The 15,169-nt window shown below is 41.3% G+C and overlaps 1 protein-coding gene across 1 annotated transcript; it reads left to right on the forward strand.

The window, feature by feature from the left end:
• Positions 1–5,751: 5,751 nt before the first annotated feature.
• Positions 5,752–13,676, forward strand: LOC103059962 (uncharacterized). Its single transcript, XM_088136370.1, has 6 exons — positions 5,752–5,922; positions 7,402–7,453; positions 8,141–8,328; positions 11,178–11,336; positions 12,454–12,558; positions 13,538–13,676. Exons 1-6 carry the CDS (start codon positions 5,767–5,769, stop codon positions 13,649–13,651), a joined length of 774 nt encoding a protein of 257 aa, XP_087992496.1. The 5' UTR covers positions 5,752–5,766; the 3' UTR covers positions 13,652–13,676.
• Positions 13,677–15,169: the final 1,493 nt, after the last annotated feature.

Below are 15,169 nucleotides of genomic sequence, written 5' to 3' on the forward strand. Positions count from 1 at the left end.
GTTCTAGTTCAAGTCCATCTGGACCCTTAATCCTTTTAAAACTTTCTAAAATCATCATTGTAATACCCTTTTGCTGCATATTATCCCCCCAATATTTTTTTTTTTTTGCAAAACCTTAAACTCATAATTAAAACTTCTTTCTTAAAGGATTGAAGAAAAAGTCACCCAGTGAATAAGATCAGACTTGCAGTTCTGAAGGTTCTCAATCTTTAAAAAGCAGTAGAAAAAAAAAGTAAACTCCAAAGTGATTAAGAAGTGAGGTTTGGTCAGAGAACGCTTCCGGTGAGGCTAGCGAACTGATGCCTTGTGCTTCATGGGAGACATTGCGGCCAAAAGGCAGCTAGAAGTAGATCCAGACTGCTGATAATTCTCTCTGGATCAGGGAGATCTCGTGATTACCCTCATGCATTCTGGACAGCTGATTTTTTTTTTTTTTTTTGGTGAGTTGGCAGCAGAAACGAATGTTTCAGCTTGGAATTGTGGGTTTCACCGTGCTCTGAGCCATTAATGTAGGACTCAAAGTTCATATAAATCACATCTTTTTAATCACCTTGGAGTTTAATTTTTTTCTTACTGCTTCTTTAAGATTGAAAAACCTTTGGAACAGCAAGTTAGCATTCACTGGGTGAGTTCCTCTTCAGTCCATTTAAAAATAAAGAAAAGTATGTGTTTCCAGCTTTGTAAGACCTTTATTTTTTGCAATATATAACGAAAGGGGGACTATCGTCTTGTTTTTTGGAAGGTTTTTGAATGTTAAGGATTTGGATGAAATTGATTTAAAATAAGACTTTGGAAGTTAATTAGCTTCCAATAGCTTCTCATGTGGGGAAAAAATCATGTTTATATTTTGCCTTGATAACAAAGCTTTGAAGGTTAATCACCAGAGAGCACCAGATGGCTACTTTAAAAGAAGCAATGTATCAATTTGCTCTAGAAACCCTTGGACTATTTAACCCTATATTGGAACCAAAAGTTGCTATTGAAGAGAACCAAGCTCCTTGGAAGATAACTGAAATGGATTTTAAGGTGGACTTAACAATTATAATCTGTAAGAAAGAGATGGAAATGCTGGATTTACAGATGCAATCGGACGATCATTTGAAAATTTTAAAAGGTATACAAATAATGTAACAAAAGAGGGATGTGGATTATCGATTTAAATTGGAATATAAGAAACTTACAGGAGTGACTACATTAAAATTACATATGGATTTTGATAAAGATGATAAGGATCTCAAGAGAAGAGACAAGGATAATAGAAGAAAGCAGATGTTGAAATTTTATCTCTGGGACTTAAGGATTGATGGGAAGCAGAAGAAAAAAAATACAAAAACGATTTATTTGATTATGGTTAAGTAATAGCTTGTTATTTTTGGTGATGTTTAATGGTTACTTTGACTGGATAACTCTTTTTTGGAACTAACTGTGTGTAATGGATTAGTTAGTAATATCTATGTTACTATTTTTGGTATACAAATAAGGGATTATTATTTCTGGTAATTTTTAATCATTTTTATTTTTCTGTAATGTTTAATTGTTAAGTGGGATTAATAATGGGTTGCTATCTCTGGTGGTGATTAATGGCTAATTTTTAAAATCTTTTTACAATGTTTAATGTTTAATTGGGATTAGATTTTGATTATTAAGAAAGGGATTAGGGGTTATGTTTAAAAGGAAGGAAGGATTACATGTTTAAATTATTAGTTATGTTTGTTAATCTTTATACCTTTTGTTGACTAATAAGGGGAGCTGAGGATTTAGAGATAGGTCTAAATGGGGTGAAATACGGAATGAAGATGTACTTGGTAGCATTTTAAGAGACAGTGATAAGTTGTTAATGTTGTATATACTTGCTGGGGATGAAAGGGGAAGTTTTGGGGGGGGATTTTTTTTCTTTTCTCTGTACTTTCTTATTTTTTTATTGTAATTTTGTATCAGGTCTTTGTATCTGTTTTATTTGTTCTATATAATCTTTAAGAAGATTATAGAAAGAAGAGAGATTCAGTTGAACCTTGAGTCCATAAAAGGCTACATTGACAGCTACGAGGTCAATGGAATCCTGTGACTCCCAGATATCTGCAAGCAACCGCAAGAACATCATTTTCTGCCATCTAATCACCAAAAAAAATTTAAAGCTTTCCAGACTACATATGGGTCATCTCAAGATCTATCTTTTCTCAGGAGAGATTTGGGTGGTCCAGATCCAGCATCCAGCTCCTGTATTCAGCCGTAATGTCTACCACTATCCACGGGACATCAGTTCGCCATTTCCTCACCAGAAATCTCAGAAAACATGACTACATTCAATTTGCATCAACACAGCTCACTGCATCTCTCCGTGACAAGGTGGCTTTGGAAACCCTCCTTGCTTCCACCCTGCCCAGACACCACTTCATGTGTCGCATTGCCAGAAAACACATGTGAGGGGCTGCATTGCTTCCTGCTAAAAGAGTGGTTTCTGATTGGCCACATAAAGCATGGCAACTATTCTTCAAGACTAGATGATAACCTGCATTCAGAATTCCCAGTGTGCCACTTTGTGGCTTGTAGGACTTGGGGTCCCTGTCCAGAGCCATGCACTGTGTTTGACAGGTTGCAGTAGCTATGTGGAAAGCAGACGCTTCATATACTAATTGGCTCTCTTAGCCCACAGCAAGCCCAGCAAAGGAAGATTTGACAAAATGGTGTCCTGAGCAGCAAAGGGTTTGATTCCTGATTTTTCCAGTTCAAAGCTTTGAAGCAGTAGAGGGGTATGGAGAGCGCTGGCTGACTGGATTAGGGCGTACTGACTGGGTTCCGATTTTGCATTTAGTCTGAATGTGGTTTATTCAGATTTGTTTGTTTGGGTCAATAATATTACACAGATACCATCTAATGAGGAAAAAAATGATCTTCCTTTCCTGCTTCATCTTCCTTTTGATATTGTCCTCTTTGGACTCCTGATCAATCTGTCACCTGTTTCTTGTATACAACTGCAAGTTTTAATTCAGGGAAAAATTAAAACTACGAACTTTTTCTTCTCCAGGAGCTAAAAGAATTGGCATGCAAGCATCAGAATCTGACTATATTGCAATTAGGTAAGTTGCAAGGGCCATGTGTAAAGAGGACATGTTTTGTACTACACAAATGCTCAGAGTGTCCAGCTACAAGTCATTTTTGGAACTAACCCAACCTTCAGAGTCATTGGTTGGTTCAGTGTGTTGAGTGATTCCATTATGGAGTTTGCCAGTTAGCAGAATATGTTATGCCTATGGGATCTAGGCTGCAAAAATCTGGAGATCAGTTTACATATGTCAGAAATATATCATGTATATCTCTATAGATGTTGGTTTGGCTTGTGAACAATTGTGGGATTATTCAACAGGTCTTGCTTATAAAGCCATGATTTGCATATAATGAGCAAAGAAAGTCTGTATCACAGCTTGTCTGCAATCCCACAAAGACCAAACCTCTTAAAACTGACTTTACTTTAGCCACATTTAAATTCAGTTTAGAGCAGAGTGACTGGGTCAAATCGCTGTGATCTTAAAGTTCTTGTTTTTAGGCCATGCTTTTCTGTGCTGCTGTTGAAACTCTCATCCCTTATTGGAGTCTAGTCTCTCTGGTGTCTAGTTGCCCTTCTAGAAGGTGGTTGATTGCATGAATAGACACACAGATCTTCTCTGGTTCCAGGAACTCTTCTGTAGCGATTCTGAAACAGTACATGGCTGATATTTCAATAATGTTATTTTCCTCAGATGTCACTGATCTTGAGAGCATCCAGGCAGCTGTGAAATAAGTACAGAACTGTGTTGGAGAACATGGGCTGACCCTCCTTATCAACAATGCTGGCGTTCTATTGGGCAATGATCTAGAAAAGAAAAATGCCAAGGATATGATGAAGGTGTATTCCGTCAATAGTATTGGGCCCCTGCAAATGAGTCAGGTTTGTCTCACCAGCATCTTTCATTGGGTCCAGTAGTAAACTGGCCAGCTGCTAGAGTAGCTGATGGAAAATAGATGTCATGGGTGGGGTCATACTTAAAAAAAATGCCCACAGAGATTTAGATACAGTGAAGTCCCTGCAGAAACAAGTTAAATTTATCAGTTTTTTAATCTTTTAACCCAACAAGAGTTTCAACATAGCAATGCTGCTCTTTATTGGGCTGTGCTCTTTGTCTTCCTAACACACGTGCACGTGTGCACACATGGACAGATACACACACATTCAGTAGTGTGTCCAAATGTTGGCATTCTGGAGTCAAATGTCAGCAACTGTGATGGAATGGAATGATGTGATGGAATGAAATTATGAAGGCCAAGCTCTGGGAGACAAACATTTTCTTAGCTTGCCAGAACCGCATGGGAGGATCAAGAGGATGAGACTGGCACCTCCCTGAGGAATTCACACTGTTGTGGCTGGAGGACTTTGGGAACTGGGGTTTTAGTCTGGGAAGATTGAAGTCAGGCCTAGCCCAATGAACTCGAAGAGACAATGCTAATTCAGTCCAGCTATGTTTATGAGCTACAACCTCTAGCAAGAATCTTCCCAGACTAAAACCCCAGTTCCCAAAGCTGCAGATGGAGTTTCGTAAAAAAAATAATAAACGGCTAACAAATAAATCTTCTTATTTCACTAGAAGTAAATTTTAAGTCTCTTTTAAATTCCACTTTTCCTCCAACTTTTTGCAAATTAATCAGCTTAATTTAAAAATTAAAAAATATTTGAGAAGGTCAAATATGTAAGAATTTGCTTCTTTCTGGTCTATTTCTTAATTTAAAAATACAGTCGCCAAAATAAGGATAAGTCCCATGAGATTTACTTATCTGTTGTGAAGGAGGGTCTCTTTGAAGTTGCAAAATAATTATAATCCAAAGTGTTTAAGAATGGGAATCGGTCGGCTCTAGTGTCCATTAAGGCTGCACCAGTGGGGAGGAAAGATGATTCTCTCACTTCCCAGCTGCTCACCTCAAGAGCCATAAGCAGAAGCTTCAGTCTCCGCGATTAGCTTTCAAGGAATGGCTGTCAGGAGACCAAACGGGTCAATTTCCTCACTTCCTCCTTTATCTGGAGTAAGCTGGGGAGCCAGTGCTTGTTGTCAGCCACCAACCCGGCTGTCATGTCATCTCTCCCTGTTGCGGAGAGGGGTCTAAGCCGCCATGTTCCCACCGGAAGTGCGCAGAAGACCCTTCTGATAACAGGCTGCCTTTTGGTCCCTGCCGTTGCACAGATCCTTTCCCTAAGCCTAACTGCAGCCCTTTGTCTTTTTCCTTCCTCTCTCAAAGGCATTTCTGCCTCTGCTCTAGAAATCTTTGCTGTCATAATTTTGGTTGGTAAATAGTTGTTTTTCATTAAGTCATTATGTTTTGTCAGATAAATTCTTACATATTTGACCTTCTCTATGGTAGTATTGAAGCTTGTTATTTGGTACAAATATTGCTTTTCTTCCTCTGCCAAGTTCCATGTCAGCATTTGGGATTTCTCTTTATTAAACTACAGTACTACCCTGCTAAAGACCGTGTGCAGTAGCTGTATAGGCTCCACTGATGATATTAAAGAGTCTTTAGGTTAGTAGTTGTAACTAAAATGGCATCTGGAAATAATTTCAGTTTATCTTCTTGCATTATAGTCTGATTCAGGGAATTTTATTTTTGAAGTTTATCAGAAGATCTTAAGGTGGGTGTGGTGTGATCTCCATAATTGTGCTTCCTGTGATGAGAAAAGGCATTTGAAGCACGCATTCAAGTAGGTTGGAAGCAGAAGCTGCAGCTGCAGCTCCCGAAGAGATGTCAAAGTCAGTTGATTTCTCCGTTTTCAGTGTCCTGGTGACAGGATCCGATCGGGGGATTGGTCTTGGTCTGGTGAAGAGGTTTCTGATGCTGCCATGTCCACCGAAGTGGGTCTTTGCTACAACCCTTGATCTGGAGGGAGAAGAAACCAAGGTGAGCATCACTTAAAGTAGCAGGATGGTGGGGTGGACTCCCATGGACACCCGTTTAGGCTTCTATATAAAATGCGGCAGGGAAATGTGACCCAGTGGCTGAGCAGCAGCTGGGTTCATGCACAACAGTAAGCTATGGCTTATTTTAATTCTGACTTATAGTATAAGATTCAGTTGTCTGGATCAAAGCAAAGGTCTGGGCATCTAACATGATGCCAGGGATAATACCATATTCAGCACACTTTTTTGGCCCCTATCAAGTACCCTCCCTTACTTAATTTTTTAAAAGATTCTTTAATTTTAAAACTCTGTGAGAAGCTAGAATGCTAAAATCAAAGCACCAACCTCAAGGTTGCATTTTAAACGCCCTGCGATGTTTTGACCCATGTCCATCCCTCCCTCCCTCCCATTCTTCCCTCTCATGTCAAGCATGGATTGAGCTCAATCTGTATCAATATTACAGGGATCCCTTTTTCTTCCCTTCCCTTCCCTTCCCTTCCCTTCCCTTCCCTTCCCTTCCCTTCCCTTCCCTTCCCTTCCCTTCCCTTCCCTTCCCTTCCCAAATATATATCTATATGTTTAGGACTGGATAATTACTGAAGTATTATTTTTAGTATACAAAATATACAGTCTGGTATATTTTGGTTGATACATATGACCACTTTTTAAAACAAGCAATGCTATGCATATTGCATACCAAAAGAAGGATTAAACAATAGTAAGCCAAAGTATTAAGATAACACAGGAGGAAAGAAACATCGGTTTGCATCAACACAGCTCACTGCATCTCTCCATGACGAGGTGGCCTTGCAAACCCTCCTTGCTTCCACCCTGCCCAGACACCACTTCATGTGTCGCATTGCCAGAAAACACATGTGAGGGGCTGCATTGCTTCCTGCTAAAAGAGTGGTTTCTGATTGGCCACATAAAGCATGGCAACTATTCTTCAAGACTAGATGATAACCTGCATTCAGAATTCCCAGTGTGCCACTTTGGGGCTTGTAGGACTTGGGGTCCCTGTCCAGAGCCATGCACTGTGTTTGACAGGTTGCAGTAGCTATGTGGAAAGCAGACGCTTCATATGCTAATTGGCTCTCTTAGCCCACAGCAAGCCCAGCAAAGGAAGATTTGACAAAACGGTGTCCTGAGCAGCAAAGGGTTTGATTCCTGATTTTTCCAGTTCAAAGCTTTGAAGCAGTAGAGGGGTATGGAGAGCGCTGGCTGACTGGATTAGGGCATACTGACTGGGTTCCGATTTTGCATTTAGTCTGAATGTGGTTTATTCAGATTTGTTTGTTTGGGTCAATAATATTACACAGATACCATCTAATGAGGAAAAAAATGATCTTCCTTTCCTGCTTCATCTTCCTTTTGATATTGTCCTCTTTGGACTCCTGATCAATCTGTCACCTGTTTCTTGTATACAACTGCAAGTTTTAATTCAGGGAAAAATTAAAACTACGAACTTTTTCTTCTCCAGGAGCTAAAAGAATTGGCATGCAACCATCAGAATCTGGCTATATTGCAATTAGGTAAGTTGCAAGGGCCATGTGTAAAGAGGACACGTTTTGTACTACACAAATGCTCAGAGTGTCCAGCTACAAGTCATTCTTGGAACTAACCCAACCTTCAGAGTCATTGGCTGGGTTCAGTGTAGTTCTTTTTGGGTATGCCTAGTGAGTTGAGTGACTCCATTATGGGATTTGCCAGCTAGCAGAATACGTTATGCCTATGAGATGTAGGCTGCAAAAATCTGGAGATCAGTTTACGCATGTCAGAAATATATCATGTATATCTCTATAGATGTTGGTTTGGCTTGTGAACAATTGTGGGATTATTCAACAGGTCTTGCTTATAAAGCCATGATTTGCATATAATGAGCAAAGAAAGTCTGTATCACAGCTTGTCTGCAATCCCACAAAGACCAAACCTCTTAAAACTGACTTTACTTTAGCCACATCTGGAATTTTGTTTAATGCTGAGTGACTGGGTCAAATCGCTGTGATCTTAAAGTTCTTGTTTTTAGGCCATGCCTTCCTGTGCTGCTGTTGGAACTCTCATCCCTTATTGGAGTCCAATCTCTCCGCTGTCTGGTTGCCCTTCTAGAAGGTGGTTGATTGCATGAATAGACACACAGATCTTCTCTGGTTCCAGGAACTCTTCTGTAGCGATTCTGAAACAGCACATGGCTGATATTTCAATAATGTTATTTTCCTCAGATGTCACTAAACTTGAGACCATCCAGGCAGCTGTGAAAGAAGTACAGAAGTGTGTTGGAGAAAGTGGGCTGACCCTTCTTATCAACAATGCTGCCATTCGATCATTCAATGATCTAGAAAATGAAAATGCCAAGGTTATGATGAAGGTGTATTCCGTCAATACTATTGGGCCCCTACAAATGAGTCAGGTTTGTTTATATTAATTTAACTTTTTCTAAATAACTTTCAAGGCAAAACAGCTGATTTTACTAAGTAAATTAAAACACTGAACAATTCAGTTGAATGCAATTAAACAGAGTAGGAATAAAATGCTTAATGATATAAATTGTAAGCTGATTTGTGATCAGGTTAAAAGATTGGGAGTGTTGGGGTTTTTCTCTCTCTCATTTTGGAAGGCATTGGGTCAGAACCTCCCTGAAACTGCCATCACCTGTTTGTGAAGCACTATGTGGTTGAAATCAGACATATTCTATCACGATAGACAAGATCCGTAATGATGATAGAAGCAAGATTTTTTAAAGTCATCTTGGATTCGTTTTAACCCATGACCTCTGAGGAAACGAACCCAGTTCTTCTCTCTGAGAAGAGCTCCAGCAATGGCCAGCTCATAATAGTTTGGCAATTATGAGCCCATTTCCCATCTTTCTTTTATCCAGAAAGTTGCGGAGAACATAGTAGGAGACAATTACAGAGAGCCCTGGAGGAAATGGAGTATCTGGATTCCCTGTCAATTTTCATGACTCCATGAGCACAGCATGGAGAACTGCATTGGTTGAGAGCATCCAGGCAGCTGTGAAAGTTGTATAGAAGTTTGTTGGAGAAGGTGGGCTGACCCTTCTTATCAACAATGCTGCCATGTTGTCAATGTCCTGCAGCAGGACCTTGATGTGGGAGTGCCCTTCCTTGTCCTGCTTGATTTGACTGCAGTGTTCAATGCCACCAGTCATGGCATACTTTGGGACCACTGATGAGGTTGGAAGATGAAGACACCCCCCCCCCCGTCATCTTGAATGTTTTTAGTACTTGTGGATTTGTTTTTTATACTTAATTTTTAATGGATTAATTAGTTTAATTATTTACGGGGTATTTTCAATTGTTGGTGGGGTTTTTAATTTTAACTGGGAGCCGCCCAGAGTCACCCATGGGGAGGGGGGGGGGAGAGATGGGCGGCATACAAATTTAATAATAATGACACCAAATTTAATAATTGTAATGCCACCAGTCATAGCATACTTTGGGTCCACTTATGAGGTTGGAAGATGAGGACACTGCCCTATATTGGTTCTGCTCCTTCCTGTGTAGGTAGCTTCAGTTGTTGTTAACTGGCGAGAAGAGGTTAAGTGCTTGGGCACTCCAGTATGGGATGAAACATGGCTTAGCCCTATACCCCATTTTGTACGTTAACACATGATGCATTTATGTCTTTATTGTGGTGGACCTGTTCAGATTCATTGGATGAGGCAGCACGCAGATATACATAAATACAGCTGTTGGGTGAGGTTATTCATCGCCATGGGGTGAGGTTCATCAGTATGCTGATAATACCCAGGTTTATGTCTCTGCCTCTGGCAAATTAAGTGATCTTGTCATGATCCTGTCCTGGTATCTGGAGGCTGTAGGGGTCTGAATGGGGAAGAACTGGCTTTGGCTCAATCCTGAGTGACTTTGGGTTTTGGAGCCTGCGGGTTCCAGGGGCTTACCATCTTTGATTCTGGATGGGTGGCACTGCCATAAACAGACTCAGTGCGCAATCTGGGGGTTCTTCTGGACTCACAACTCCTGCTCAAAGAGCAGGTGGCTGTCATGGCCTGGAGGGCCTTTGCACAACTTTGTGTTGTGCACCAGTTGCGCCTGTTCTAGGACTGGAAGGCTCTGCTCACTCATGCTCTAGTCATCTCTTGAATGAATTACTGTAATGCTCTCAACTTGGGGCTGCCCTTGAGGGGCATCCAGAAGCTGCAGCTGGTGCAAATTGTGGTGGCAAGGGCAGTTATATGCGCTGCTTGATCAGTACATGTTACACCTCTGCTCCATAAGCTACAATGGTTGCCAGTATGCTTCCAGGTTCAATTTAAGGTGCTAGTAATGAACTAAAAAGTCCTATATGGCATGAGACCAGGTTATTTGAGGGACCACCTCTCCCCAGTTACATCTACCTGTCTCATCAGGACCAGCAAGAGAGGCATATTCCAGGTCCCATCTATGAAAGATTGATATCTGGCAGAAATCCAGGAAGAGATCCTTTTCTGCTGTGGCACCTGCCCCTTGGAACATCATCCCCCTGGACATTAGATTGGCCCCAAGTCTGCCTGCTTTTCTAAAGGTCCGGAAGACATGGCTCCACCATTGTGCTTGGGGGTCCGGCAATGGTAGGGAGCTTTTACAATGGCTATGTTGAGTTTGATGCAAGGATGGACTTTGGCTGCTGATCATGGTTATTTTTCTTTTAAACTGATTATTAATGTTTTATATGTTTGTATATTGCGTTTTAACTTGTTTTTATTCGATTGTTGTGAGATGGGTGGCCATACAAATTGAATACATAAATAAAGAAATGGGTGATTAAACGAATGAAGATGTTACACACCTACTGTTAGGGTTTCATCTAAATGGAACTGCTCTGTTAAAAGCCCCCCCCCCCCCCGATCCCTGCCACCATGATAGATCTCATCATGCAGATACAATTCAGGTATCTGGGTTGATCTTAGGGTGGGTTAAGGCTTTCAACTTGAGGCTGCCCTTGAGGGGCATCCAGAAGCTGCAGCTGGTAGTTAAAGTTGTCATTTTAAAGTTATCTGGGTATCAGACTTTGCGTTAACTGAAGTTTTCAAAGCATCTTAAAAGCAATCTGCCTTGCAACAGCTTTGTAGGGAGTGGTCAAGGGTCTGGATGACAGTGTGACGGTCTTCAAGGAAATCAGCTGAAGCTAATGGAAGACCCTTCTGATAACTGAGATTGGCTTTTGGTCCCTGCCATTGCACAGATCCTTTTCTTAGGCCTAACTGCAGCCCTTTCTCTCTTTTCCTTCCTCTCAAAGGCCTTTCTGCCCCTGCTGAAGAAGGCGGCCCAGAGAAGTCCCAAGAAAGGCATGAGCTCCAGCAAGGCAGCCATTATCAATATCTCTAGCAGTGCAGGCTCAATCGAACTTATGTTTCTTTGGGAAATGTTCAAAATGATTGGCTACCGCTGCAGTAAGGTAACAGGAGCAATGTGTGGTGCAAGTGAAATTGCCTGCCTACAAACACACCTTGATGCCTGAGAGGAATGGTCTTTTCAAGGTTAATGGCCTCTGTCCATAACCAAATCTGCAATAGATTCATGCATAGATTTATTACCTGCTGGTGAGATGCAGGGGAGTTTGGGAACACAAAACAACGGGGAGCGTTTGCTCCTGCTCAGCTTTGCTTTTCTATAAATAGAATGTCCAGCGTTCGTGTGTGGAAGCTTCTCTTGAAGTTCCAGAGCACTTCTTCACAAGAACTCTGCCCAAATTCAGATCTGATTCTTCTTTTTGAAGGTATCTCATGTGTAATGGACGCAGATCTAGCTCTAATGTAAAGACTGAAAGGAACTACCTTGAATCGGTTGTTTTTTAATTTTTGCATACATACATGAAGATCGCTTGCATTCATTGTACACAACTCAAAAAGACATTGTGAGAAAAGAAACAAAGCAACATCAGTGAGAATATTTGTAATCTTGGGGAGACATGGATGCTATGCTGAGAAAATGCTCCCCAAAACAATTTAATAGGAGTTTAGTTTGACAGCTTGGGCAACCTGCTAAAAATAGCGTGGCAGACATTTTCACCTGGGTGGGACTCCGATGAGAGATAGTAAAGGTGAAATGGCAGGCCACCACGATCCCAAATATAGACATCCTAAATGTTGCGGCGGGCTGAAGGCTTTGACAGAGGTTGAAAATGGTTTATCCAGCCTTCCAGTCCTCCACGTCCTCTAGAGGTGCGCAAAAGCCAAATATAAGAGGATTAGTGACTAGGCCCAGAAAATATAATAAATAAGATAGTGTATATGTTTCTTTGATAGCATGTTGCTATCATCCTCCCCATTTTCTGGGAAATAACCAAAGTGGATTTTGGAATGGCTGTTGCAACCTTGATATTTCATTTCTGCTTCCTTGCAGTTCCTATTACCTCAAGACATAAAGACATTTCTTAGAGGAAATTGGGATTGGGGGCGCTTCTCACTTCTCTCGCCCTATTGTGCCTAATATTTGATCACTTTATCATCATTCTTTCTTCTATTGCGTCTTTAATACATTCCCTGCTCATCATGGTTGTTTGTCGCCAACAGGCTGCTTTGAACATGCTCACCAAATGCCAGTCACTTGACTATTCAGCCCACGGGATTCTGTGTGTAGCCATCCATCCTGGCAGGGTGAAAACGTCTGAAAGGGATGTAAGTATTTTAACCCAAGAGAAAGAAAAACTCATTCATATATGAACACACATAAATATGCATGACCTAACAATGAGTGCCCTGAAAGCTTGGGTGATCTAATTATTTGGGTGTTTAGCATTTTGTTTAATCTCTTCATAATTGGGACAATATACAAATGCAAACACATAAATGTTCCATGTCTGTTAAGCAAACAGTGGTAATCATACAGATTGAATTAAAAAGTCATGTTATATGTAAAGATGAGGGAGAATGGCCACTTAACCAAGCAAGCTGAACGCACCTTCATTCCCATTTTTCTCTCAAGGAAATCTGTCTAATCTCTTCCCAATTTTCTTTCATGCAGTCTCTGCCACTCAGAGATCCTTAAGAGATTTTCTACATTCAGAACATTATTTCTACTGAGAAGTTTATCCTTGTGTCTTGATTGGCCAAGATTCGATCCCTCTCATTGCCATCAAGATTTTAAAGCAAGGGACACAGATGATGATAAAATTTGTTTTCTTTCTTATTGCTAGAAAAGCACAATATACTAATTCTGAAAACATAATTGGCAAATTACAAGGAGAATTGGGTAAATTACATCCTAAGGCAAAATTACACAGTGAAGCTTTAGGTATAGTAGAAATAGCAAAATATGAACAGCCAACAGGACAAAAATGGAAGGTGGTGGGATTGTCGGAGACCTTGGGGACAGATGTTGCCCCATCCATTGGCTGATTCAGTGGTTGTGCTGACCTGAGATTACCAGAATATACTCAATTCACCCAAATGTATGGATTTACATGGTCACCTAATCATAGGGGCTATGTTCATACAGATTCACTATTATGGGGCTGTCCAGTTTACAATGAGTTTACGTGTCATGGAATTTCATCTCTGACATGGACCTGAAGCCTTAGGGTGAAGAGATTGGATATCATTTAGCCGATAACCTTTGGTAAGGATCTCAGGCTTAGGAGATCTTTCTTTGTGACAGGCGGATATATCTGTGGAAGAGAGCACCCAAGGTATCGTGACCGTGCTGTCCATGCTTTGCGATGAGGACAACGGGACCTTCGTGGATTGGTTGGGTCGGAGAATTCCTTGGTGAACAATCTTCTTTCTAATGCCATGGCTACAACATATTAGCAAGTCATGAGTCCTCAATAAAGCACTGAGCATCATGATCATCTTGTCATTTGTGATCTTCATTCTATGCCTTCCTTCTCTTTGTGATATTTGTCTTCACTGCAGAGATTGTGGCAGAAAACATCCCGGCAGGTTTCTGCCTCTTTATCAGGACTGCAGGAGTAAGAACGATCACTGGGCTGTCTTTCTCCCACTCTTTGGGTGTGCTCAGGATCCAGCTTTGAAATCCTTAAGGGCACGTTCCTAAACTTTTTGTGATCACACCTCCCTTTAGTCTAATCTTAATACACACACCTCCCCTACAAATCCAAACACCAAAATGAACACAAATGAGCAATGAAAACAATACAAGGAAACTCTGGGGAAGGTGGATTTATTGTAACCATGTACAACTAAAAGGTTCCTCACACCTCCCCTGGACTCTGTCTGCACTTCCCCAAGGGAGGTCACCTCACAGTTTGGGCAACCTTGCTCTAGGCTATCTGTCTTACCCTCTCAATTCTCCAGGGGAAGACTGGTTCTAAGACCAACTAAATCCTAAGTGGTGTTCTCCTGGGGAGGAGGTGAATTCTTCCGATCTTTCCTGTAGAAAATGAAGAGCATCCACTTGACCATGGCTCAGTGTTAGCCTTGACACTTCTGGCTCAGTAAATTGGTGACTTTCCTGCTGCTTTGTTGGGTAGCTGCTCTGCAAATTAGCAGAATATCATCAAGAAATCCTCTGTGGTGCTGCCCAACTGGTAAGGACCTGTCTCTACTGCTCTCTTTCCAAGTGTCTTTTTTGGGAGCTGCGTGCGCTGATGACCAATGCCTCTAATTCTCTTTCCTGACTTTGTATCCAAAGGAGATGGTGAGAACCCTAAATGGGAGAGATCTGCAGAGGCTCTATAACCCATGATAAATAGCTCCATCCCAAAATATAGAACACCTTGATGCTGGTTTCTTTTGAAAAATCAGTTTATTTCCTAGTACTATTTTCTTGCAGGCTCTTGGGGCAATTCTGGCCCAAACGGACAAACGTTTCTAAGTGTTCTTCTGAAGTGGGTCCAGTTCCCTTCGCTTGTCTCAGCATTCTTCTTCCCATTCTAACACATAGTTTTAGATATGAGGGTATCAGACGATTATGTGCTTTTGTTTTTAGACATTTATAAAGGCTATGCTAATTTATACATTGGGGCTCTCGATTTGTGACTTGGGTCCCGAGAGTGCCTCTTTATTGCTGTACAGAATAAACAGGTTGCAATTTCCCCTTGTGTGTCATTTGGGCTCTTTGCACCGGGTGAAACGGTCCCAGCCTTTGTCTAGCCAATCCATAGCTTGGCCGAAATAAGGGCTCGATAAAGGGACTCGCGCTCAGCTGCAGAGCCCAAGATCCCTTCCCTCCCTCGGCCCCACAGCCATATTCCTACAAAACCGGCATCTCTAGATGAGATGGAACGAGAGTGCCACTGAAATTTCTTTTTGACTGCATATTCATTGT

This window comes from Python bivittatus, unplaced genomic scaffold (assembly GCF_059951505.1).
Source record: "Python bivittatus isolate LINGU-HERP-01145 unplaced genomic scaffold, Pbiv_v1 ctg000190_np1212, whole genome shotgun sequence".
NCBI lineage: Eukaryota > Metazoa > Chordata > Lepidosauria > Squamata > Pythonidae > Python > Python bivittatus.